The 27855-nt window shown below is 37.2% G+C and overlaps 2 protein-coding genes across 2 annotated transcripts in view; one reads left to right on the top strand and one right to left on the bottom strand.

Annotated features, from left to right (window-relative positions):
• Positions 1-764: 764 nt before the first annotated feature.
• Positions 765-26859, top strand: aven (apoptosis, caspase activation inhibitor). The gene is made up of 6 exons (XM_036581905.1): positions 765-1001; positions 2086-2260; positions 24018-24088; positions 25605-25700; positions 25789-26098; positions 26205-26859. Exons 1-6 carry the CDS (start codon positions 807-809, stop codon positions 26369-26371), a joined length of 1014 nt encoding a protein of 337 aa, XP_036437798.1. The 5' UTR covers positions 765-806; the 3' UTR covers positions 26372-26859.
• Positions 26657-27855, bottom strand: part of ryr3 (ryanodine receptor 3) — a 117491-nt gene continuing 116292 nt past the window's right edge. Inside the window, exon 103 of the mRNA XM_036581904.1 lies at positions 26657-27788. Coding sequence (XP_036437797.1) covers positions 27693-27788 — 96 coding nt within the window. The 3' untranslated portion in view covers positions 26657-27692. The remainder of the gene's footprint in view (positions 27789-27855) is intronic.

Below are 27855 nucleotides of genomic sequence, written 5' to 3'. Positions count from 1 at the left end.
AGTTAAAAAAGGAAGAAAAAATGTTTCATTTTTAACACTCGAATAGGTTTAAATGTAGAATTTTTACACAGATATATATTTTGGCTCCATGTTTTATGTTTTTCTCTTTTAATTGAGTTAGATTTGACACTTAATAATTTCACTTAAGTATAATTTCTCTGTAGTGTTTCCATCCTGGTAATATTTTCTAATGTTTTTTTTTTTTTATAAGGAACGGGTTATTGATAGAGATTAATATTAACCAGTTACATTTATTCAGTTATGTGTACTCGAAAGAAAAAAATGATAGATTTGTACTTTTCTGACTATTTTCAAATGATAACATTTCTACTCAGGTATATCTGTGAATAAGCTACTGTTTTATTCAGTTACATTTCAGTCATTTAGCTCAGGCTAAAGTCACACTTCTGACTTTGGAGCTTTAGAATTTTATTTAAGACCAAGAAAAAAGAGAAAAGAAATGCTTTAATTTCTATACAGCTCTAAGAACTCTTGTATTTGTGTAGGTAGCTAGTTTTTGACCCGTTCTTTTTTGTACGACTAATCATGTATTTTTTATCAGGCTACTTTACTTTTTTACCGCTCATTATTTCAGCTTTGAAAAGTAAAAGAGCGCTACTTTAAATTAAACTAAGCAGTTTTTACTCTGATGTTTGAGAAAAGTTTTCGCACTCGAGTTGGCTAAAGCTCAGGCTACTCTTCAGTCGGAACTTTTCTTTGTAGTTAGGTTGGGGGTTGTTTTTCCTGTGACAACAGTTCTGGTGTTGCACTCTAACCACGCCGCTTTGCCTTCGGCCACATCAGTCATGGAGGGCAGAGGCGGCAGAGCCCGTGGCGGACAGTGGAGGAGAGGCGGCGGAGGAGGAGCGCAGGACACCGGGGCTCCAGGAGAGCGGAGAGGCCGCGGGAGAGGTGGCCATCACCGGGGAAGAGGAAGAAGGGACCATTACCGTGGGAGAGGGCGAGGCGGCGGAGACGGCGGCGCTGCAGACTTTAACAGGGTGAGAGAGTGAGAGAGTGAGGGATGGCGGTTTTCTGCACACACTGTCACAGTTCTTCATTATCCATATAGGTTGACTAATGGCAGCTCTCTCCTTTACTGCTGTTTATTTGACGAAGCTGTTTGAAGCTCCTGAGTGAATTTAAGGCTCGTGTCTGATTTAAAAGGGCTGACAGTGCTGCTAGCAGAATGCAGATGATGTGTAGAGTATCCTGAACCTACACTCAAAATAAGTGTTGTTACGTTAGTGAAAGAATGACTACCTCTCCAAAAAACAACTTAAGTAGGAGTTAAAAAAAACTCTGACATACAGAGCTCTCTATAGAGACCTGCAATGGGTCTTTTTTAGTATATCCAGCAGCTGTCAAGATCTGTTCTTCTCTTTCTGATTCACTCTAGTCTAAACTAAAATAACAAGTCTCAAATAGATGCTGTCACCAAGATAACAATATAATTAAACCTAGAAAATGAGTTGGTAAGTAAATGTTAACAATTAAAATGTAAAGTAAATGTAGCTAGTTACTACCAGCTTCTGGTCCTGGTTTATATCCTGGTTTCATATCAGTCTTCACTGGAACACTCTCACGAGCCCCTAGTCGACTGTGTGTACTAGCGTCTGTGCTACCTGGTTCTCTGTACTACCAGATTCTACAACAATTTCTGTGTTCTATAACAATTGTATTTACTTATTTTATATTTACTCTTTAGATCACAACATCTCCACAAATGTACTGTATTTCAGCATGAATAGTGTAATGTACATGTAGGTAGTTATTTATTAATAGCTAGAAGTTAAATTTGATTTGCTGGACAGGTGATGCAATTGAAAGTCTAGTAGGTTCAGTAACACATTAAACGTATTCCTACTATATTGACTGCGCTATTGTGTGCCTTTTCTACTCAATTATGTGACATTTCGACGTTATAATATGTTACAAAGTAGAAAAGGGCCTTAATAGCCCTGTTAATGTGCTATTAACATGGTTGTTGTCATACAGAGCTAAACTAAGTAGCCATAACAAAAACATAAACAATTACAATTAGTGTGACTGACTTGTGTAATGTTATCTTGTTTTCTTTTGAAGGGTCAAGATGAGCAGGATAATAAAGAAAACCTTGAAGAAGAGATGCCAGATATTTACTCCAGGAGAAAGCTGGAGTCTAACTGGGACCGTTATGAGGAATCGGAGAAAGAAGAAGTAAATGATGGTGTTCCAGTTCAGAGAGGAACGGACTACCATGTTCTCCTCAGTTCAGCTGGTAAGAGCTGTTGTTTCCACCTGCTCATCACTTTAAAATGAGTCTCCTGCTGCGTGGCAGCATCCGAGATGGCGCAGCCAGACCATCGACTAAAAGAGAGGGCTAATTTAGGATTGTTTTTGCTGTCCTCTCAATTTGGGCCCTGCTGTGTGCTGCCAGTCTGAGAGTGTTTTTATTTTTGTAACACAGTTTGATCTGATGTGGAAGAGTGTTCGAATGGGACCGCACAGGTTTGTCAAGGGTGAGGGGTAATGACATGTCATCACAAGTTCTTCCGTTGTCTTTTTTTGCTCTCTGTGATATCCACAGAAATGTACAATAATAAATGATAACACAGTAAGCAAGTTTTAGTATGAGAGAAACTTTTCATGATCTCAGGATCTTTGGCATGCTTTGAAATCCATTTGTATTACACTTGCTTAGTAAATGTTAAACATTTGTAACAACAGAATCAGTGCCACTGGGATTCAAGTGAAAAGTCAAAGACTGTTGTAATGCATATAGAATGGCATCAGATCTGTCTACAGTGATTTCTTGCCTCAAAGAGTAGACCGAAAAAGTAATGGCTCAACTCTGTTAAAGTCTCATAGAGGCAGAACTCATGGAGAACAGAATACAGCCTTTTTTCCTCTCTGGGTGAGTCATTTTTTGTTTATTGCTCTGCCAGTTTGCGATACTGAAATAGCTGTTAGGCACACTCATATGCAATGATATAAAATGAGAATTTTATTCATGCTGGTTTTTGTTGTGAATGTTTACAGATTTATATGGCTGTGCTGGTCAGAACCAGTCCGATTCCCACTCTCGCTCTGGTGAACTCGGAATAGCTGGAAACATTTCCAGGCAGAGTATCACTTGGGCCTGAAACATTGAAATCAGACTTAAAGCATCCATGTCCTACATTTTCCCCCAGCTGGACCAATTATAACTTTAGTGTAGTTTTATTTAATTTAACAGCCATAGTTCATTCGTACATTTTCCAACATCTCTTTATTCCATGGAATAAAGCAGGCTGTTTTTGATGGTCTGTTCTAATTGGCTGCTCTGTACTGTGCTTCTTTCCGAAAGCAGTCCAGACTCAAACACTGTAAATATGAATGAACTGAGCTAAGCTGTTTTAGGCTGAATGGGTGGATATATGTAAATGTGCAGTTTTTTGTGACATTAAAGAAATAAAACAAGCTGTTTTTGCAGCTTGTTTCCATATGTGGTCTGCATTGGCTTGGGATTAAACAGTATGTTTTTAAACTTTTGCAGTGTTTATTCACTATATCAAGCTCCATTATTTAAAATTCTACTAAAGTTTTCCGTTAAATGGACTCTTTAAGGTGTGGTTAGAAAAAGAGCTTGCCTTTTCAGTATATAGGTGTAAGACTAGGTGTACTGTAACCAAATATGCAAACTAGGAAATGTTAGCACTGTGATATTACAGTAATAACCTGAGCTGTCATACAGTAAACAATGTCATTGCCTGCATGAAGGTTCAGTTTTTGCTGGAATATTTTGACCGCATTCACCTGATTTTTATTTTATCTTTAACTTTAGCTTGTTAACTTGTTGTTGTGAGAGGATCCTACTTAAACTGACAGCTCGTCTGGGTTAACTGACCGTACTGCACATCTGCTGTCTCCATCACCTGCTGCCAGCTAATTTACCACTTCTGTTGAACTAACAAGATCTCATATTTGGTGACTAATGTTTGGTCACTATCCGACCACAAGCCCGCTACACAGCTGTTTTTGTGTGTCAGCCACATTCTGCATGATTCCATTTAGTTTACACAGAGCAGTGCAATGAAAATATATTCATTATAAATATATATTCATTCATTATGTTGTTTACAAATAATATTCTAGAGGCTTGTCTACATAGATGATCTTGGCTGCATGAGAGAACTTTTTACTGGAAGTCTGTCTCTAATGAAGAATACAAATTCCACTTCCATCACAAATCCACAGGGGCAAACAGAACACACTAGGGGTGAAGATTTGCTACCTGTAATTTATCACATTAATCTTAAATATTACATTAATTTTTGACAAGGACAATCTTTGGCTGAACTCTCTAACTCCAGCTACTGTATAAAGTCAGGGAACAGGATGCAGATTAATATAGCAAAACAAAACTACAGCTGATCCTTACTAGGACACTACTCAGTTATCATCTATTTTAATCATCTGGTATCCTATTTTACTGCAAAACAAGTTTCCATTGCGTTGCTCTCTTGAGAGAGTTTTTTTCTTTGCTTAATTTGCCTCTCATTTCCCTAATCTGCTTCCCTGACAAGCATATTGATATTCATGAGGTCTATTTGTGTCATCTATTTTTAAGGTGATGGCTTTTCTAGGCAGCAGAGTGATGCGATGTTGCACTCCCTCTGGCGGCTCGCTGGCAAAGCTTACCTGGCTAACAGCCATTTGTTTTGGCCAGGTCAGGTTTGGTTCACAAGTCTCCATACTCTGAGCCCTTAATGTGCACAACTAAACACATTCTAAATGCAGTAAAACTCATGTTGTTTGGCCATCTCATATATTATCTTGTATATTAAAGCTATATTTTCCTCTTCAGTGTGGATGTATCAGCTAATTGCACAAGTTGTTTTGTTTTATTTCCTATGGATACTAGTGCTAGAACTTAAAGATTTTTGACCACATACTGGTAGAAAGCTGTTTAAACTGACCACATGTTGATAGAAGCTGTTGTTGAGGATTTCATACCCACCAACAGCAGCGTGATTATTTTTCTCCATTATTTGGCTCTGTTTGTTTATCCCACACCAACAATTAATCATCTCCTGAAGCATGAAACCACAACTCTCCCTAGTGCAGTCGGCTTAATTGAATGTAGGCGTAATGTGTTGCCGTTATCTGTGGCAACTGAGCTACCTATGAAATCTGGAATAGTACATATCATGAACTCTTTATCCATTTCCAGCAAAACAGTGTGTTTTTACACGGTTATAAAGAGCTTTTTCCGTGTTGGTTGTTCTGCATTGCAGAATGAAGTGGTTTTAGTGCTCACATATTTGGCAAAGAGACTGCTTTGTCATAATTAAGGGTCAGGAATGTGAGTGCACTGTATCTACAAAATATCATATTTGGATCCTTCTGCTACCATATGAAATTAACACATAGGTGAACATAAAAGTCATATAAGAATAGTATGACGATGTTTGATGCCCTGTATTTAAAATAACTAAAATGTAAATAAAGCGTAGTACAGCCCTTAATGTAAAACAAAATAAAATAACTAATAATTCAAAGAAGGGTGTAATCTATGGTTTTCATTGGAGGGGCTCAATTGATTGAGTGGAGTTTCTGTTAGGAATTTTTAGTGCTGGTCAAGGTGTCCATGATTAAGTTTATTAGCAAATTAACAGCATATACGTTTCTCAACATGTTAGCATGTGGTCTAGTTAGAATTTAAAAACTCTATCTCCTCCAGCTCTCTTGAAGCTAGTTTTAAACCGGAAGACGACATTTTGAATGGCAACTCACTCACATTTCTATGTTTTATTGCAATGAATAATTAGCATATGCTCTGGGATTTATTTTGCACATGCTTTGTGGATGCGTTTGGATTTTTGGTTTTTGCCAGTCCCAGCATGGAATTGTTAATTTGGCTTGTAGACTAAACTACATTATTTCTTTTAGTGTATTTCTACATTCCTGACAAAATACCTGCATTTATGATAAAAAAAAAGTAATTGTGGAAGCTTTGGTGGTAAGACATAGTTAGTTAAATAAATAAATAAATAAACATATATACATACATACATACATACATAAAATCCAAACAGGAGATTTACGTATGCTAAATATCTTGGTGCAAAGACTGAACTTGAAAAGCATCAATAACTGAACTAAGGAGCGGTTAAAAGGAAGCAGCTCATAGGTTCTATCCATATGCAGAACAGCAGAGGGACGCATCAGCACAAGATTACATGGACTTTGGGTGAATATTTTTGCTGGACATTGTGTCCTGCAGGAATTTAATTTAGTGGTTGTACAATAATTTTTTGCAGTCATTTTAATAAATACAATTTTTACTGGTCAAATACTGGTATTTACCAGGTAACAGAAACTGTGGAGGGGGAGGGGGAGGGGCTTATTCTGTGCATGCACACTTGCCCAGGTGACTATGTGATCTGAGGTCACTTATAAATTCTAGAGGATGTGATTTTGGCACTGATTTTGATAGAGGACAGCAAAACAGCCACTGAAAAAAAATTGTGTTTTACAAATTGTTCAATAAGATGAACCATCCTGTGTAGTTTATAATCAGAGCTCTGTAGAATCAAGACAGTTTAAGACTTTAAGAAATTATTGAACATCAGAAATTGCATTGATTTGTTTATCATCACATCTCTAGTAGTAAAACATATTCTACACACAGCAGCAAAGAGAGATTCCAAGGTAAAATGGCAGTATGTGCAGACATCTATCTAGATCTCATGATGATGTCTGGAATCTAATGAGGAACCTGTTGAGGGCTGAATGAATGCAATTCAGGTTCCATGTGCACATTGGACTGGAGAAATCCTTTTACTGAGACCTGATAAACCTCTTTAGTGTGGATATTTTAAAGGATAGATTGGTGTAGCCTGAGGGCACTGACCATAATGTACACTGGATAGACTATCAGGAAAGACTGACTGAGTATGGTGTTTCCAATCTGTCTGTGTGAGGGCAATAACTCGACCTTATACCTGTGCCTCATCTGGTGGACTGACTTATGTGCTGTTTATATATATTTCATATTGTGCATTACCCTAGCTGTTCTTGAGGACAGAAGGGCTGACTCTCAATAGAGAGCACATCTCTTTGTTCCTAAGATCATGCAGCTTTCTTGGAGCCTCATATACAAGGGCCCTCTGCCCAAACTCTCTGGAGAACACCAGTGGAGGATCCTACACTGTATAATGCTAATGCCTTAGTGTCAAACTTAACTGTGATGTTTCATGTTTTCTGTCATAAACTTGACACAGTGTTTTTTTTCAATGTTTTGCCTGACTGTCCAAGGCTAGCTCCCCTTTCTGAGCTCCTGGGCTGAGCTCTGTGAGGGTTGGGTTTGTGTTTACTTGTATTCTGTTTATTTTGGGGTATATGTACACACAGGCTCAGAGTTCTCTCCCTTCAATATGTAGACCCTTTATTTAATATGATGCTTTAATGAAGGCTGTCAAGTTAACTTGACAAGTAGTTCCTAATAGAAGACAGACACAGCTCAACCTCAAGGAAAACAAACATTACTCACTGCTGCCCTCTGTGTTATATGTATATTAGCTACTGTTATAGCAAGATGTTATAGCTTTAGTCAGAAGTGAGAACTTTTGTTGTTTTCATAAGACCATACATGCATTTGCCTCAACCCAACTAATGAAAACACACCCAGTTCACATTCTGTTTGTTGTGACATAAGCATAGGAGTGAAATATAACTGGGGAAAATAATTGCAATCCATTTAAATAATTGTGATCAGTTGATTATGTAGTAATTACGGTAGGCCTACTGGGAGCTGGTAGGCTTTAACCTCAGCATCAGTCTTCCTTTTTACAGGTGATAGAGTCAGGAAGTTGACCTGTTAAACCTTCGTTGTTGACAGGATTTTTTCCCCCAGATTTTATTTCCCTTATCATGTTACGATTAGAATTGTGCTGCACATGACATTTGTCGACTGCCTGGCTTTTCTCTCTAAAAATGGTGAATTCATCAGACGGAGACGTGATGTTCTTTTACACTGAGAACATTTGGGCCGTTTAGCAGGAAATGCTGCTCTCTGATTCCATCAGCGGGACCTTAATTAAATGGTGTCACCTCACAGAGTGATTCATGCTGTAAGTCGCTCCCTTTAAGACTCTCAGAGTGGAATTTAAAGCGATCGGACAAGGTTGGCAGTTTCGAACCGTCTGTCACTTCCTTGATCAGCGTTTAAATTAGCGATGGAAAATTTCAGTCTCTCAGTTTACGAGTTTACATTTCAGCAGTATTATCTAAGCCGGGCAGCTGTAATTGTTGCCTTGTTGCTAGGGGTAGTTTGCGCAGGACAATGGCCTGCTTAATGGCTGAGGCTATTTAGTGCGTCTGAACAGACCTGACACCCACACAGCTTTGAAAACAGAATGTGGCTAAACTGAAGGAAACATCTCCATTGATTATACTGTCTCAGAATTTGGAACCCGTTAGTTGTATTTGTACCGTGTTCTTGTAGGATTGAGACTTCACCTCAGATGGATTTAGCTGACTAATTAGTATGTAATCTAATTATATAAATTGTTCCTTGAAATATCAACGTTCTCATTCGAAAAGACTAAGAAATTGTTGTATTCTTAAATTTATAATGGCTGTTAAAACCTTATTTAAGGTCAGTGTTAAAGCCTAGGGTGGTTTGGTAGTGTCCTGGATGTAGAAATATATCTGTACACAAAAAATGAAGAACATTGACATTGATTGTGTATTTTTGTACAAGACAAGCTTAAATTATGAGATTTTGTCCATTTTTGTTAATTTGTTGCCTGCAGTACTCACTTTGTGTTGTAGTACGTAGTGCTAAAAATTGAGGGAAACACCCATCTATTTTTTCTATTTTTTAGAGTTATATATGTATATATAGGTCTTGTTCTTTGTTCGTTAAAGCCCAAATTACATTTGTAAATGGTGTATTCACTATGCTGTAAGATTTATTAATTTTCACCTGTGTTTATTTCTGCATAATTTGGTTCATAATCTATTGTGTAAAAACACTAATAATTGCATAATTGCAATTGTGGTTGTAATAATGCACAATAAACACTTTGTTTAGACTTTGTATTGTAAATTGTTGAGCATGCATTATCACCTAAATTAATTCTGTAAAGTGAAAGTGCTCTTATATTTTATAGCAGCTATTACTAATAATAAAATTCTGATTTTAACATAACCAACCTCCAGGTATGTGCTATTAAATACAGGTTATATTGATTGAACCTTAACATGTAGTGAATTAACCATTTAAAAATGCCTGATTTACATTTTACACAACAAAGAACAAATAAAAATATACAAATATACAAAATATACAAATATTTGTTCCTTCAAATAAGGTAATACCATTTATTTTTTACATTTATACAAATGACTTGTTCCTATATTAAAGACTGAAAAACTGGTTTGAAATGTAGAAGGTTAGAATCTTTCTCAGAAGGTCTTGTGAAGCCCTCAAGTGCCCATTCTTGGCTAGCCACTACAAAGTACTCAATAAAGTACTTAGGAACGTATGTAATACTCACTGTCGTCACTGTCCAGTCATGACCCCTATCAGCCAGCCTATCCATCTCAGCAGCAGAAAGCACACTCCTAACTGTGTTCTTCATTAAACTGTTCACCTGGCAAAGTCCATCAAAACCGTCATTTCATCCAGTCAAACATCCTTATCGCACTTCATAGTTTTAATCCTTACTGCAAAGATGCGTCTCCTAAGCCAGAACTTTGGGCATGATGCTCTTCAGGTTGATGAAGAATAAAGATGATGTTCTCTAAGCAGACACCGATGTTCCTTGGCAGTAGGAGATGCTGCTGCTGTGCATTCATGTATGTGTGTGTGGCTGCACTGCCATACACAGATGTAGCGGTGGGTGGCAGGGAGTAGGTCATTCCCATGGGGGCTGGGCTGTTCGTCATGATTTGGGACAGTGAACATGCAGTTGCTGAACTGAGATGGAAAAGGAGGAGGCAAGAGAGAGGACAGAGACTGAAGAGGAGGGGAACTGAAAGGTGGCGAGGCATGTCAGTGTTTATGCTAGAAATGGCACTTTTTCTTTTCTAACCAACATTATAACCTTGAGCTGCCTGATATCAAAGCTGTTTTCCCTTAATTTAAAAATGGGCTATATTTAATTAATTAATTATTTCATAAGTACTTAAAAATACTCTGCTGCTACATTATAAAAAGAAATACTAGCCATCAACATGACAAAACTGCATTTTTTGTTTTTTATTCTGTTAAACTTAGTCCCAGAAAAAAAGCTTGCAAAATTGCAGTTCAAATGTATGCAAAATTAGACTATTTGTATTTTCATACAGCCAGCGGAAAAGCTCCCACTAGTATGCTTTCCCTGAGTTTTTGGTGTTTTTTAGGCTCCAATTGGCTGCTGTTGTATCCATGTTGCCTACTTTACTTCAATTTACATTATGTTACACTATAAGCAGTTATGTATATTATGATATTTCAGGCAAGACTGAGGCTGAATTTGGGTAAAATATCTAATTGTGACTTGTTTTTGACTAATAATGTGACACCAATTTAAATTGCAATTATTTCTGTAAACTGAGGTCTAGGCCTGTTATTTTGGCCAAGAAGACCAAAATAGTATGCCTGATTACCAGTTAGTTGTGGCTGTCATGCACATGGGTGTTTGGTTGCTTTTGATAGGTCAAACTCATCTACAGGTGGCTCACAAGCTCCATGTTAAATTTCTACAGTTAAAACTGATATAGGCTGTAATTAAAATTGCAGCCCCATTTCGATACAGAAACCTTTTTGCTCTAGGCTAGATTTGTTAATAAATCAGATACATTTTTTTTTTTTGAAACTCAAGCGATATGTCAATATCACAAGTTTATACATGTATGTATGTATGTATGTATGTATGTGTACAAAAGTATATGTGTGTAAAAGATAAGTATGGCAGGCCGATAAATAAGGAACACATGAACTACTCTTCTTTGAACCAGACGGTTATCTGTTTGGCATGTATAAAGAGCTTTGGTAGATTTTAACTTTACACAGACCGTTGAATCTTTCTTTTGTGTAATTCTCATCTTCAGTGGGATGATGACCAATAAAACGCCCAATAAGTACAAGTTGCTTAGATATTAACACTATGAGTCGAAAAGGAAGTGTAGCTGTTAAGAAGCCCTTACTGAGAAAAGGTCATAGATAAAAAAGATGATAATTTGCCAATCAAACAAAGAAGCTGCTGGTGTTCTCAGAACAATGGACTGACCACCCCAAAGTCCAGACCTCAACGTCACTGAATGTATTTGGGGTTACTTGCACCATGAGAAACAGAAAATGCTACCAACTTCTTAGACTAAAATTTAGAGGTGTGGAAGAAAAATCAAGACCTCTGAAAAGAATAAAAGCTGTAAAGGTGAAAAGTAGACACACTAAATACTGAAAAAATATTCTTTGAGGCTTCAGTGTAATTATTTTGTTAAATATATGTTTTCTGCTTTTTTTTTGCTTGGTGCTGTAAAATGAATAACTTGTATTTAATGGCCACTTTGATTTGTGTTGGTATCGCTTGACATGTAGACATGCATTTAGAAAAAAAATAATATGCATTTTGAGCATTCCATTTAGGTCAGTTAAAGATGAAAGAGTGCTGAAAATGAGAAAAGATGAATAAAGATTGAAAGCCAAGATCCTCTTTCTCGTTTCCTTTGTGTGTAATAATGACTATTTTTTCAATAGCGTAGTCCTTTTTCCTGCTGCTCATCATCGTAATTAGCTGCATCATTGACCATCAAAGGAAAAAACCTTGAGCAGATCAATGAGGAGAAATTAAGATTACAGGTGCACACAGTTAATGGATAATGAAACTATATGGGTGGAAAATGATCAAGGTTGGCAGAAGCTACACAAAGACTGAGACTGGACGCTCTACATGCTATGTGCTTTTGTGTGTTTTGACCTTGGCAGCACAGGTGTTGGTGTGTGTGAATGCGTGTATTTGTATCAATAAGCATGTGGCCTTCCAGTGGAGGCGTAGTGGACAGTGTACAGACTCTAACAGACCACCCGGGGCTACTCGCAGCTAGCATCTTACATCAAGTTATAGTCAAGTTGACAGGAAATGGCTTATGTAAGGCTTTGTCATATTGGCCAAGATTTCCAGGCCTCAAAGTTTATTGATCATAATGAGATTGTAATGGAGGATATGAGGCATATAATGTACCCAGGAGGACTAATAACGAGGGACATAGATGTATGGTGACAGCTTTTGTTGGCATTTTCTTGCATCTCTATATCTGTAGCCAGTGGGGAATGATATAAAAATTTGCACTGGCCACTCAGGTCACAAGTACAGTGGATCTTGTGGACACAAGTTTAAAACATGTTTATCGTATTTACATTGTATTTGTAACTACAAAGTATGCTTTAGTACCAAAAACCAGTCACATGTTGCGTTCTGCTAGAAGAGTTAGAGGAGTCCCTCACATCCACTCCTTTTTTATGAATGACATGATCCAAATGAGGGATCCTCATTTTTCATAGCCAGTTTGAAGATTTTTATCATTTGATTCCTCTAACCCACCTCCATCTTCATCAGGCTTTGCTCATTCGGCACTGTGGGTTTGTTATCGTCATCGCTGAAGATCATTTCACTTTTACAGTGCTTGTGATGAAAACTGCGGCCGTACTTCTCAATATAATGTAGTTTTGTAAAGAAGCAGTTGTGGAACCGATGATCTGCTCAACAGAACATCACTTCCTTCTCAAAATCTAGTTACCATTTTGTGATCTTTCATTGTCAGCACTGACACTGGTGATAAACTCATATTTTAATAATCCAGTTCTTGAAAGAAATTGTCACGTTGGCTATAACAGTAATAACATTAATATTATAGTTATTATAGTTATTCTGATATTCTGACAAAACCTGATGTGATCAAAATATTTTTGTGTCTAACTTATCAGGCTCTGAATCTTGCATGGAGGGTGAGAAATGTGTTGTTTAGTTATTAGTGGTGGATATTCATGAATGTGTAAGAATGTCTGGGGGGAAATAATCTTCATGACCGCCTGGTAGCCTACAAAAGAGACTGCCAAAAGACTACCAAAACTCCCCATCATGTAAGTAGTACTTAAAGCTTTCAACTTTGAGAGAGAGGAAATCAAGTTCCACTCTTGCTTCAGATCTAAAAAAAATCCTTCCACTGTGAGAAGACAACTCAATGCAATTGCAAAAAAAAATGCAAATCAAAGAAAGATGCTACTGGTGTTTCAAAACAATGGTCTGACCTCCCCTGAGGCATTATTTAATGGATTTGGAATCAGGATTCCGAGAAGCAGAAAATGCAACCAACTTCTAAGATCGAACTTTGTAGGTGAGAAAAAAATAACCCTGCAGATTTCTTTGAAAAACTCCTCCTGAAAAGAATAAAACACAATAAATACTGAAAAAATAGTATTATGTTTCGTTGTTTAGGCTGTAATTTTCTATTAAATATAGTTTCTTGCTTATTTCTGTTACGGTTGACAAAATTTGAAAAATCTTGTTTGGTGCTGTTAGTTCTGTGTCCAACCAAACAGGCTTTGGATTCTGCACAGAGGGCGAAAAGCAGTTGTTGTGTCATTAATGGCGGGTAATTAAGAACATGTTGGAAATCCAGCTGTTCTGATAGTTTGTGAAAAAAGGGAAAAACAAAAAAATCTCTGAGGGCACTTGGCCCACAGGCATTGCATTTTAGTGGCTAAAATGTGAAATGTTGTGGCCAGGGGCATAGGGCAATAGGCAGTGTTGACCTTTGTCTGAAGCCCTGTACTGCTGCCCCATGGACTTCAGTCTCTATATGATGCCCAAGGAGTTCATGTCATTAACTCAGTTTTCCTTATGTGCCATGGCTGACCTTGTTTCACTGTCAGCTGAGCTTTGAGACGTCTGAGCCTCCACATGTCCTGCAGTGAGAAAAAGGTACTGTGATTGATTGTCAGTGGCAGCGCCCCTGTAGGAGAGCACATTCCCCCCCTGTCTTTCTCTCAGCTCCTCAACCTTCAGGCTGTGGTCTGCAGCCCTGATTCTGTCTGCTCTGCCAGCTGGGCCTTCCATCACACACATCAGGTTGCTTTAAAGTAGCTGCACCTCAGCCAGCTCAACTAAACCACAGTTTCCCAGATTAGACAAGCTAAGCATTTCACTGCATATCCTGCCCTGCACTTCCTGAAGCATCTAATAAAATTTTTATTGCTTTTATATGAGTCACAACTAATGAACTTGTCTACTGAAGTTGCATTATTTTTAATAGAAATGTCTAAATCATTGTTTTTTGAAGTACTTTTGCAGAAAGTTATCTGCTGATCGAATCTGATCCAGTATTTGTATTGTTGTAGATAATCCAGACGCACAGTACACGTTGTACATTATACTTGATTAAACAGTTTAGGTAGGATATGCTAAATTGACAGTAAAATCACCTCATATTTGTTGTGCGTATATTTTATTTATACATATATATATATATATATATATATATATATATATATATATATATATATATATATGTATATATGTATGTGTGTGTGTGTGTGTGTGTGTGTGTGTGTGTGTGTGTATCAAGTTGCTCTGAAATGAGCTCTGAGTATGTAGCTAGTGTTGCCACTAAATGCATAGTAACCTGCACTCACATTTTATTTGCAGCCAGTTTAGCTACAACAGCCACTACAGCCAAACACTAGCACTGCAGGAAAGTGTCTGTTGGGCTGTTTTCATCTTTCTCTTTAAAATAGTTCCACATAGCAGATGTGTCTGAAATTGCACCTCATTAGCACAAGTCTTGGATAATGTGATTTTATGACACCTCTACAGTTGTGGCATGAGTAAAGTGCAGTAGGGTAAAATAAAAGTTTAGACATTTGATCAGGCTTAACATACAGTACAGTGCAAAAGAGACCAGCTTTCATATGTTCCATTTCCAATCAAAACGGCCATTAACTACAAGTTATTCATTTTTCAGCATTAAGGAAGAAGCAGAAAACATACACAGAAGCCTCAACAACTAAATACAATGTAAGAAATCTGCAGAGATATTTTTCCACACCTTCAAAGTTCAGTCTTAGTAGTTGGTTGCATTTTCTGTTTCTGATGATCCAAGTGATTCCAAATACATTCCATGATGCTGAGGTCTGGACTCTGGGGTGGTCAGTTTATTGTTCCAAGACCAACAGCAGCTTTTTTGTTTGATTAGCAATTTTTTTTTTCTTTTTGCAGTAACAGCTGCTTGACAGCTACACAACAGACTCATAGCACTGAGTTGTCGTCTCACAGTGGAACGATGGACAAACACCTGTAATTTTTTTTCACATCTAAAGCAGGAGAGAAGCTTGATTTTCTGTGTCTCGCTTTAAGAAGGTTTCTGTTGGTGACAGTTTTGGTCTACTAGGTCTTGCACAATTGTCAGGAGTCCCATTTTCTCAGTATCTGTTAAGGTTTTTTAAATTCCAGCTTTGAAATCTCCTGTTTTTTCACTTATTTACCTTTGTCTTTCCCCATCCTTATGCAAGTGGATGATCTTATATCTAATCTCTTTAGCAATAACTGAAAAATAAATTAGTTGTATTTAGTGGCTGTATTGTTTGGAAAGTAAGTAAACGATGGGTGGTCTCTGACTTTTGCACAGTGAAGTAGCAAATACTGATATGTTGACCAATACTGATCTTAAAGATCAGTTAAGTTCATCAACCCCAGCTTGAACAAATCATATCGTTCTTGTAAGGAAGTAAACAAGATGAGATACTGAAGCTTTATGATGCAGAAACACATTTGCTGCAGCACTGACCTGTGCTTGTCTAAGTGAGCATGTTTTTTGGTTTGTTTTTGTACATTTTCAGGACAAATGTCTGTACGTTGCAGGAAAGGCAAGAAAAACAGGGGTAATCTACAAATGTAGTAATGTCAGGACCCACAAAAAAGTGTCATGTATTTAAAACTGCAAGGGCAAAACGATTTTGTTTGGGGTTTGGCTTAGAAAATTCTAATTACGTATAGGTGCTAACATATATGGGACATATAGATGGCCCCACGTCCTGATGTTGTTTAAAACAAGCCTGTTTGTGTGTGCATTTATCATCCTTCCTCAACAGTGAAAATAATTGGGCTACATCTGCGTGTTTGTCTGCCCACACAGTGACAGAATGTCATTTCTCTGTTGATGGGTAAGAGTTGTAACCGCAGTGTTAATGGGCCATTATGCCTTCCTCTGTACTTAAGCCCTGTCTAGTGGAACAGTCCTTTTAAGGGCAGGTTATTTATCCAACTGCATGTTGTCAGTTCCACTTGATAGTTCTAACTTGTGGTCTTCGGACACATTATCAGCTCTGTGAGAGCAGCAATTATACCTCAAGTGTGTCATACTGCACACGTTCTGTTGTTGTATTGTTGTGTACAGGAGGCAGAGACCACTTCTTGTAGTTTGTCTTCACACTTTATCTCTCTTGGATTAACGCATAGAATGTAATGCTTATGCTAATCCTCTCAGATAAGATATGTTGAAGAGTAAAGATTGGGTCTTTTTCAGAGTGCCCTGTCTTGGATAGTTGTATCCTGACACCCTAATTTCCTGCTTCTGTGCTGGTATATTAACCTGTGCCTAACCTTCCCCTTAATCCATTTAAGATAGCTAATGACTTCCTTTTCTCCTGGAAAAGTACATGGGTGTCAGTCAGAGTCTGCTTTGTCATGTCCATTATGTACATGTGCATGACAGAAAGGAAATTGAGGTTCACCAGGGTTACAGTGTTACATGAGATGTGGGCAATAATTATAAAGTGACAGACAACACAGAGGTGTGACAAACACATGATAACAAATACTGAGGAAACAGTTCAAATAGACATTGGATGTTAATATGCAGCTGACAGCAGGTAATGCCAATTAATGCTTGAAGTATCCAATCAAAAGGAATTTCTTCAGAATGAGGTAATACAAATGACTGAATATGTAGAATCTAAATATAATTATAATTTAGCCTAGCATGCTAGTATGAGTGATTTTAAATACTTAAAATGCATAACAAAATCAGAGCTATGGCCACTTAAGTACTTATGTGCAGTAAGCACTATGTGTGGGCAATATGGCAAAGATATTACATCATTAAACATTTTCACGGTACATGAGACGTATCACTATTTTTGATACACTAGTAGTGCAACAGTGAAAAATTGCTATCAAAAATTGTGCTTACAATAATTTTTATCTAACATTTTATACTCTGCACTGCACTAAATCCCATTAAACAGGACCAATTATGCTTTACTGATGATATCCCTGTTTCTTTAAGTAGTAATAATATCCAGTGCTCAGGAAGTATATTGTTTATCAGGATAACAAAATTTATCACAACATAAATAAAACAATAAAATGTGATCATATTGCCCACCTAGTATGCACACACTGTTGCTGTGGTGTGGTGACTCCTGGGTGTCCACATGTTTAGATAGCTAAAGCTAAAGGAGTGAGACTACCCATTAGAGACATCAACAGATAGTAGCCTACCATGCAAACCTAGCACTGGTGGATCCATTCAAAAAAGAAGAAAACCTGTATAAACACTTTTTAGGAAAAAAAACAAAGACTTACATGAGCAAAGAGCATCTTCACATAGGTGTTCTCATCCATTCTCCAACTGGTGTTTCCTCCATATTCTTCTCCATCCCTCCGTTGGAGTTGTTTTCAAAGTCAGGTTTAGAGCTGTTAAGATTGTGTTTCGTGCTGATATGTTGGGGTGAAAGGTGGACTGGAGGAGGATGATTGTGGTTAATTGATTGTTAATTATGGACTTCTAGTGAGCCGTAACACAGTACTTGAAGCACTTTGCCCTAGGCACCAGAAATTAACTGCTGCACCATTTAAGGTGGAACTGGAAAATTCAAATGAGAGGCTGGCGACTCAGAAGCTAACTTTTGGTTTGTTGATGGCAAAGCCAAAGTTAAATGATCTCCACCGAAAAAATCAACTTGACTAAGCTACCTTCCAGTTTTGAGCGAGCTAAGAAAATGGCACAATCCATCACCTACTTCATGTTAAAGACTTGTATCCATACAGCGTTTTGGAAAACGAAGGCCTTTGTTACTTTGTCAATACACTAGAACCCAGGTATGTGACTACATTTTTTTTACCACGCAACCGTACCCAAGCAGAGAAGTTGAAGCTTTAAGTTGAGGAATCTTTGAGTAGAGCAGAAAGGATTAACTTGCATTACATTAACTTGCAATGTGTGGACATCAATGGCAGTGGATTCCAATGTGAAGACAATGTTCTGTTATAGTCACATTGTCTCACGTTCTCCAAACTAGAGCAGTATACAATCGTTACACCAGGGCAAACATTGCAGACTTCCTGCAAAATGTAGCACAAGAATGGGAGACTTCTTACAAAAAACCTGGTGGTTGTATTTGCAGTTTAAAAAGGTAATGAATCACAGTATGTCGCAGTATGTTTAAAATCGCAGTAATATTGTATTGTGACTTAAGTATCGTGATAATGTTGTATTGTGGGGCCTTCGGCTATTCTAACGCCTAGTGGACAGACTTTCCTGTTAGGATCCAGTTATTATTATATCATCTCTGATGGTTAATCCTCCCTTAATTACCTTGATTAATCTCCAAATGTTTATCCATCCCATTTCCAGCACTCCATTACCTTTATATGGAGACATGACTGCTTCCTTTTATTTAACCTCAAGGAGTATTCTGGGTCAAATCCTGACCTGTATAAATTGAGATACCAGCCAGGTTCTTTGCTGCTAATAGAGTAATTGCTCAGAGAACTGACCATATCTGTTCCAAACTTGTTACAAATGGATATACAGTATTTTAGACTGAAACTCTTCATTTCTAAAGGGAATGTACTCATATGGAGTTTATGGTATATTATGATAACCAATAATTAACACATTTTTTTTTGTGGCTGATGGCGATGTCCGTTTTACTTTATTGCATTTTAAATGAAATGTTTATACTATTATCCATATACAAAATGCAGTTAAGATTAGCTAAAACTCACTCATTACTAAATCAAAAATGACAATTATTTTTAAACTTTTACATTATTTTTTGTAAATACTAAGTATGCAGCCTGAGCAAGGCTGGGTTTACGGAGTCTTCCTGTGGAATACTCTTTTTGGCATAGCAGTTGTGTTTCTGCCTAAAACTGGTGATCTTGGTGACGGATCTTGGTGATGGTGTTGTCCACAACATTATTCATTAGAGTAAGTTAAAAAGAATGGAAAGGCTCAGCAGCAGTGAATACATTTTTTACATCAGTGTGTGCACAAGATAGAAACATGGTGCTGAATTATCAATTATGATCATCATCCACAATTTAAACATCAAATGTGTAAAAGTAATACATGTTCCCATTTGTTGGCAAATAATATAGTGTACCCTTAATTTCTACCTCTTAATGATCAGTTAAACATAAGCCTGTAGTTTTTTGAGCCTAGGACATCGCATATAAAGTTGCTTCTTTCTTTGCTTAAATGTTGAATGAGAAACCACCTCTTTTAGCAGATCAAAGCATGAGCTTGGCTTATGATGAAAACCTTTTGGGAAAAGTACCACCCAGACATATTCTCTGGACTAGATATTCAAGCTTATTTCTTTCAAGCAACTTGAACACAGAGATATATAATTAATATTGGCCTACTTAATGAGTTCTTTCAGTGTGCTGTGTGTAATTTGTTCCTTTTTTTACACAAGTCTCAGGATCTTTATAATACCATTAATTAATGATTTAATCTAAACTACTGATGCCACTGACACAATATGGATTGTATTATTATATTACAGATTTACCTGTAACAGAAGTGAACATGCATTGCTTTTATTTTAGTCTCGGAGACTCAGACTGGCTTACTGATCCAGACTGAACAGAGGAATATTCAGTATCCTACTCAGTGTGCAAATTAATGATTTAAATTCAGTTTACTCTCAGGAATAGTGTTAGCATGTTCACTGTCAGATTTCACCTCAAATTTCTTTGGATGTTTGGAATAAATAACTGTCTTATTATCATGCATGGTTGGCTTAAGATTTGTTTTTTTTAAATAATTGCAATTAGCGCTGAGTGATTTATTTTGACGGCCCAGTCTGTTCCAGAGTTGCTTTGTGTTAATTGCTTTGGGCTTGACTTGTGTTTAAGAGCCGTGACAAAAAGCAAATTAACTAGCTGTTTCCTTCAACAGTCTCTAGCCTCTCTGAATAGGGTTCTGTTTAATGACAGTGAGGGTAGCTTGGGGAAATGGCCTGCACTCCGATTAATGGTCTTGGAAATGAGGGGCCTTCATCATTTCATAGGTCATCAGCATTTTGTACTTTTCATATTTATGTGTCAGTGTCTCTTTTTGGCCTGCAGACTATACAGTAATGCTCTGAAGATGCTTACTTAGTCAGCTTATGTCTAGGCCTGGATGATAAAATAATGGCGATAATTATTGTAATAATGTTTTTGAGAATAATATGTGTTTGCAGTATTTATGATAAAATGATTGATTTCCTCAGTTTAGTCTTAGCAGCGACAGGGGCAGGAAAAAATGGAAGCATGAGGTGACTTTAGGTGCACCATGTGGTCAGCATGATGATACATTGTTGTTAGCCATTTACTCAAAACAGCACAAACCAGCGTGACCATTAGAAGAGTTAGCTAGCAAGCTATTTCAGTGTTGAAATTATACTTAAGGGAGATGGGTTGGGATATAAGAGAAAGTCTTCTGAGTTTGAGTTTTTAGTCATGAGTCACAACAGTCATGAAACCCTCATGCTGCTGACAGCTGTCGTAGATTCACTAATAAATAATTTCCTGTCAGTGAAATTTGACATAAACGTACGCAGCAGGCTTGAATGATGTTGGCCCTTGTGTAGCAGTTTAGCGGATATCATTGCAGTTTTGGAATAACTTTTCAATAACAGCTTCTAAATCTCATCTACTGTCTCCTGCTGTCGCTCACTAGGTGGCTGGACAGAGATTTCTGTGACAGTATTGGCATTCGTCATTCCTTAGCAGTCATCACAGGTGATGGCAAAAACATGGTGTAATTTTATGTTGATTAGTTCTCACTTGTAACTCATTGAAAGAAGCTGAGAAATTTTATTTCAGCTGCAGATTTTCAATCAATACCACATTTGTGTTTGTAAATAGAGGACATATTTTATTATGATTTAAATTTAATGAATTGTTGTTTGCAATTTTTTTTTAGGAAAAAACAAATAAGTGCAAACTCTAACCTCTAAATACAGCATGTAAATCAAATGTGAAAGTAGTTCAACATGTAACTGTTATGTAATTATGTAATTATTTATTATACTATTATTTATTATACACACTGTTTTATTTTCTTATGCAGGCATCTATAGGTTTATATATTTAAATATATCAATGCTGTTTGGAAGAAAACCTTGCATCTCCAAAATGAGAACTTTACAGGAGATGGAAAAACATACTTTACTTTTAATGTAAGTCAATGGAACCAGACTTTTTGGACCATTTCGTCTTCATCATCATCATCATCATCATCATCATAAAATTTACACACAATGTAAAGGACAACAGGCATTTTCGAATTTTGTCAAAAAATGAAAAACTGCAAAAATGGAGATACGAGGTTTTGTTCCAACAACAATGATATATTTATATGTAAGTATATTTAAGTATAAGTAAGTATAAGGTAAGTATATTGTTTTCAAAGAGATCCATTTTGCTCACTGTTTTAGTGCTCTGGGCAACTCATTTTTTATGCATAAAATGGTCACAGTTTTCCTTTTGAATTGGACACATCCTTCTTGCTTTCCAAAATTAAAGAAATGTCCCACACAGAAGGTTAGATACAAGTTTAATTTTTCTTTTTAGCTCCATTCATGCCGTTTACTGAGGCTAACGTTTTGCTGTGATGTTTTTTGATATAACAGAATTAGGAAGCTGCCAGGTTCCCCTTATACTGGCTCTGGCACAACTTTCTCCCAATATGTATTGAAACAATAGCTTGCTTGCATATAACAGTTACAACGCTGTTCTTGCTTAGCAAGAGGGAGATGTACAACCAAAACCCTCAAGGAAAAAAAAAATAGAGCCCGGGCAGTATGCCTCGTGTTTTTTCCACCTGTAGAAAGAAAGTGTTCCTTATTCATCAGAGTTATGCAAAAAGAGAGCAAATTTATGGCCTTTAGTGACATACAAACTACTTTGTCTGCTTCATGAAAAAATCTTAAAACAAACAGAGATTTGAGTGCAAGTAATAAATCATCTTCAGTGTGTGAATCAGGCAGCAACCTACCAGCACCTCATTTCATTTACATGAAGCACACCTCAGTTCATGTAGATCAGCGGCTCATGAGCCAATGGCTTTGCTTGTAGGTGGAGTTTGAGGTGCTGCAGTGCTGCAAGCTTTATAATTAAAATTACAACTGGAAAGAAGAAAATGTGAAATAAACAAAATGTCTTTTTTTTGAAGAATATAATGATGTGATTTGTGTAGTGTGATAATTTTTCTAAAGTAACATTTTTTTTATGCTGTGTTTTGCAGTGTATAAAATGCTTCTGCACTAACTATGTTTTGTATAGTTTATTTTTTGAGTGGTGTCAGTAGTGTTAAGCAAAGGCACAGTGCAATATATCTATAAATTCAACATGGAGTGGAACATTTGTTTACACTAATGGGCCTGTAAAATACCTACATCCACATTTGTACTGGACTGCCATGTTCCCAAATTAATAGTGTCATTGGGCTTCAATCACCAATATCTTTTATAAGTTTTTTCTTAAATTTGTTTTTGAGAAAGGTCCTAAGAAAAAGTCTACATTAGATTCTTGACGTGTTTTAAACTGGAGAATTGTTCTCCCCTTTGTGCTCTTGAGTGTATAAATTTGGCTCTTATTTAAGAACAAACCCCAGATAAGAACACTTTGATGAATGTCTGAATCTTAGTTAAAACTGCATGTGTTTTAAGAAAAGATTTAATCTTAAAAACGGTTGAGGCTTTTTTTTCAGGATGTTACAGTATTACACTCACTTGGTTGTACAGATGCACCAAAGATAACACTGATGAATAACAAAACTGTGAAATTTCCATGCGCTCAATTTACGATTTTTTTTTTTCTAAGAAACAACTTGCAGTTTGGTAGGATGCCAATTCTTCTGATTTTTCACTGACACCAATTTGGTTTGTTTGCTGCTTTAATGGTCGCTGAAAACTCATTGCCCCTAAACTTCTTCTCACCTTGTCGTGATGTGAAGAAGAAACATTAGAAAGACAAAAGCGAGTGTGTGCTGTTTCCACTTGACCCCCTGCTCACACACTGTGCATCTATTAGCTACATCACCAACTGCAGTTGGCAAGTGAGGTGTAGCTGAAAGCCTGCTTTTGAGGCCAGGGCAGTGAGTGTGTGGTCTGCGCTCCCTCTTCGTCTTCACTCACACAGCTGTGCCTGACACACCAGCTGTGTCTTTCTTCTGCTGTCGTCTCTCGCTGCTGCCTTGCAGAACTGAAGTGGCTTTGCATTGCAAAAGAAGTCGCTGTAGCAACCAGAGTGACTGTTCAGTTCTCACTGTTCTTATAGATACAGATGGGTGTATTTATTACATTATTTTGTGAACCAACTGTATATTAAGAAGAACCCAAGAAAGACTCAGTGTTGTACATTTGAGTCAAATGGTACCAGTTAGTAGTAAGTGTAATATGTGAAAGTGTTTTACTTGAGTGATTTAGTATATCGCTGTTGTCGGAACAAAACCTTGTGTCTCCAAAATGAAAACTTTACAGGAGAAGTTAAAAAAAACATGCTGTACTTTTAATGTAAATCAAAGTAACCAGACTTTTGACTGAGTGATTTTGAGCCATTTCTTTTGGTCCATTCGTCATGAAATTTACACAGAAATTATGTCAAAAACTGAAAAATTACAAAAATGGAGATGCGAAGTTTGTTCTGACAACAGCAGTATGTCACAATTATTAATGAAAAAATGCCACTTGTTGCTTAATAAATCTTTTCATTTTCCCATTTTAGGAGACTCCTTCACTCAGTTTCGCTTCTCTGAAGAAAAGGACTGGGAAATGGATTCACTGGCAGTTAATCAGGTACATGTACATTTACATACCAAAAAAACACCTCAGATTAGCGTTAGTGAGTAAAGTGCTCTCTAGAATTATTAGAGCCCTTGGTAAAAATGAACAGAAAAAGACTATAAAAATGTTTATTATATGTTATATGTTTATTAGATTGGTCTTAAACCGAAAAATAAAAAGGAAGTCTTACACTCTGTTTTACCTGTATAAAAAACACAAAATTGTTGTTCCTGATGGAGGATTGTTTTTCTTCTTATTCTTTTTTTTCCTTTTGTACATATATGCTTATTCCAACTTTGATGCCTGCAATATGTTCTAAAGACTTAGGCACAGGAGCATGTTTACCACTAAGTTACAACACCTTTCGTTTATAACAACTTAATAATTGTTCATAGATTGAAGACACCAGTTGATCATTGTTGTTTTTGGGGTTCATAATGTGCCACGTTTTCAGTGGGTGACTGTTTTGAACTGCAGACAGGCCAGTCTAGCAGCTAACACATGCAGAATGTGACTTGGTGTTGTCATAAGCGTGAAATAAGCACGCACATCCCTGAAAAAGACGTCATCTAGAAGGCAGCATATGTTGCTCCAGAATGCATGGATATTTATCTTTCAGTGTTAAAGTTGCTTTCCTAGATGTGCAAGTTACAGCCCCATACCATGACACAGCACATCCATTTTTTCTATAACCTAAAAGGTTGACTCATCAGATTTGCATCAGTCCATTTCAAATGAGCCGGAGTCCAGAGAAGTCATCAGCGTTTCTGGACGTTGTTGACATATGACTTCTGCTGTGCATAGTACAGTCTTAACTTGCATTTGTGGATTGTGCAAGTGATGAACTAAATTTATTGACAGTTTGTCCTGACACCATGTGGTGATATCCATCACAGAAATATACCGGTTTTAAAGTTGGCCTTGGCCTCCATATTCTTGAATGTTTTGATATCATCATGCACCATAAAGGGTGAAAATCCTAAAATCCCTGCAGTTGCTTGTGGAATGTTATTAATAAAAGTATCTTGTATCTTGTCTTTGCACTGTTTTTGTTTAAATACAGGTATAAGTGGATTCACAAAACACTGATTTTTTTTATTTATTTGCATTTCACATACTGATCCAACTTTTTTGGAATTGAGGTTTGGAAAGTGACTCATAAAAATCATAAAATTTGTCTTATTAGTCATCCAACATCAGAGCCTGACCTCAGTGATGCTCTTGTGGCTCAATGGTATCAAATTCACAGAGTAATGTTCCAACATCTGTTGTAAAGCCTCACCAAAAGAGGGGAGTCAAACTCTCAAATCCTTGATTTCAGAAGAAACATTGGAGATGACATTTTACCAGACCAGCTTTAATCTATGCAATGGAGAAGATACTTTTGAACACTAAGCTTGAACCACAATCAATGCATTAATGTCTGCATAATGAGCTAAACAAATGTACAATTAAAAAAAACTTAGAACCTTAACAGAGCATAGTAATGATTTATTACTTATGTTCTAATTGACTTTTCTTTCTACAGGTGCCTGCTCTCTCTGTGGACCTGGAAGCTTTAGCCCAGTCTCTTCAGGAACTCCCACTGCACAAGAGGCTAAACCTGGAAGCTGATCTTGTTCAGGTAACAAAAAGACAGCAGATGTTAAAGTAATCTATCTGTAACATGTACTGTTTTCCTGTTTTTCACTGTTTTTTTTTTAATGTTTCAGGTGACAACCCCAGTAGAACTTCCCTCAGTAGGAGTGCTGCACAAAGTTGATGCTAATGTTATAGGTGGATTTAAGCCTCCTGCCCCACCATACGTGAGTCGAGAGCCAGCTTTGGGAGGTTCCTGTCCTGTCAAGCCTGTTGTAAGAACCAGCACATCCTCTCAGGCCTGTGCTGCTGTCATAAATCCTGAAGATGATGCTGATGGGGAGCTGGATCTTCTCCTAGGTCTGCAGAAACCTGTCACAGAGCTTTCTATAGCAGAGCCCAGGACCTCTAATCCAGCAGAAGAGCCAGCTAGTCCAGAAAAGGGTGAGTATTAATAGCTCAACCTGGAAGGTTAATAGCAAAAACTATTAATCATGAATTTAATCTTTTTGTTTCAAGATTTGTTGTTGAAGTTTGATTGTTTCATCAGCATCAGTTGAAGAAAAGAAAGAAGAGGTGGTTGAAGTCAACCAGTTGAAGGCAGAAGAAGAAGCAGAGAGGAAGAAAACAGAAGAGCTAAAGCCTGAAAGTGCCTCAGTAAAACAGGAGATGACAGAAGAGGACCTTGAGGGCTGGCTAGACAGCATGATCTCCTGAAGCACAGCTGTGAAAGGTGATTAGTGGTCTAGACAGTGGGACTACACTAAAGGCTTATACATACGAGGCCCTGTTGATAACAGCTCATCTCTGAGCTGGTATCAGCATTAAAATCTCTGGATAAGCAACATTGTCTTCTTATTATCAGCCAGCTGCTGCGTTAAACTAATAGAAGACCAGTGTCCTCAGAAACTGTCCATACAGGTGTACAGTATTTTCCAAAATCAGTCCAACGTGGTTTATGACCCTTGAATCAGTGCAGTAAATGACATGGGATTTATTGCGTTGCTCACTTTATTAGTCTTTCCCCTTCCTGAAAATTAAATACATTGCACAAGTGGCCATACAATAGTGGTTTACAATTTTGTCTTGTTTCAGTTCAATAAATTTGTTGCTGTAATAGTATCGGATTCTCCTATTGACTTCCTAATGCTGTGGGAGATGTTCAGCCAAGCATGTTTCTGCGATTAAAAAGAAACCAAACATAACAGCAGTTGTGTTCTGTACTTAAAACAATTTCAACTAAATGCACAAAACTAATCCAGGTAAGACTGCCTGTCATTCTAAACTAAAATACAGGCTTTCTACACATACGAGAAGGGGCACAATGTTTTGCATAGGTTTCGTCATAAGGCACTTTGACTTGATGAACTATTCTAATGGGCTCAAGGATAAATATTCTGCATTCAGTGTTCCTCATCCTGTGGTTTGGTTTGCCATCTTAAAAGGCATTGCACATACATCAGTTTTTGTCCCAAGACAAGCTTAAATCTTTAGTTCTGCACTCAGTGAATACAAACAAAGTACATTTTGTGCATATATGTTCTGACATTCACTCAGCATGTCAAATATCTCATGTTGAAGGAATACTTCACTCAAAAATACTAAATTTGCTTTTAATGAATGACTGCTAGTAGGTGCCTGTTAGCATTATGCAAGTGATTACACTAACTTGTCCTGACAGCCATGCTCATTCTTTGTCAGCGTTTTTGGAAGAAGTGTTCCTGTAATGGTTATTCACACATCTCACTGTGCAACATCTGAGCATCAGAAGATGAAAAAGGCAGCAAAACATCAAAAGAACCACCGCAGTCTTTAAAATTTCGTACATTATGTTTTGGCAGGTTGGACTTTGCGTCTTTGTGTTTCTTTTGGCATGATGTTTTTATCCAAAACAAGTTCTTAGTCATGTCATGTAGTCATGTTGTTTCTGAATGATTGAGAGGAAATGTAAGCAGCATGTGATTTAGAGCTAGTTTGAGGTTCTTGTTCAGGTTTGTGATCTGATTATAGTTTGGGCTGGGGGCTGTAATTACTCCCTTTAGCCCAACTGGTCCTCATATTGCTTGCGGAAGCAGTCTCCAGCAGGGAAGAAGTCCCAGCACCTCTCCTGATACATCTTCCACACATAAGACTCCTGTAGACATAGTTAGTAACAGTGGCATGAATGGTTGTGCAACCTTGATAAAATGTAAAAGTGATTA

This window comes from Colossoma macropomum, unplaced genomic scaffold (assembly GCF_904425465.1).
Source record: "Colossoma macropomum unplaced genomic scaffold, Colossoma_macropomum, whole genome shotgun sequence".
In the NCBI taxonomy this organism is placed as follows: domain Eukaryota; kingdom Metazoa; phylum Chordata; class Actinopteri; order Characiformes; family Serrasalmidae; genus Colossoma; species Colossoma macropomum.
The sequence above is the reverse complement of the archived record's forward strand: the minus strand, read 5'-3'. Positions and strand labels throughout refer to the sequence as shown.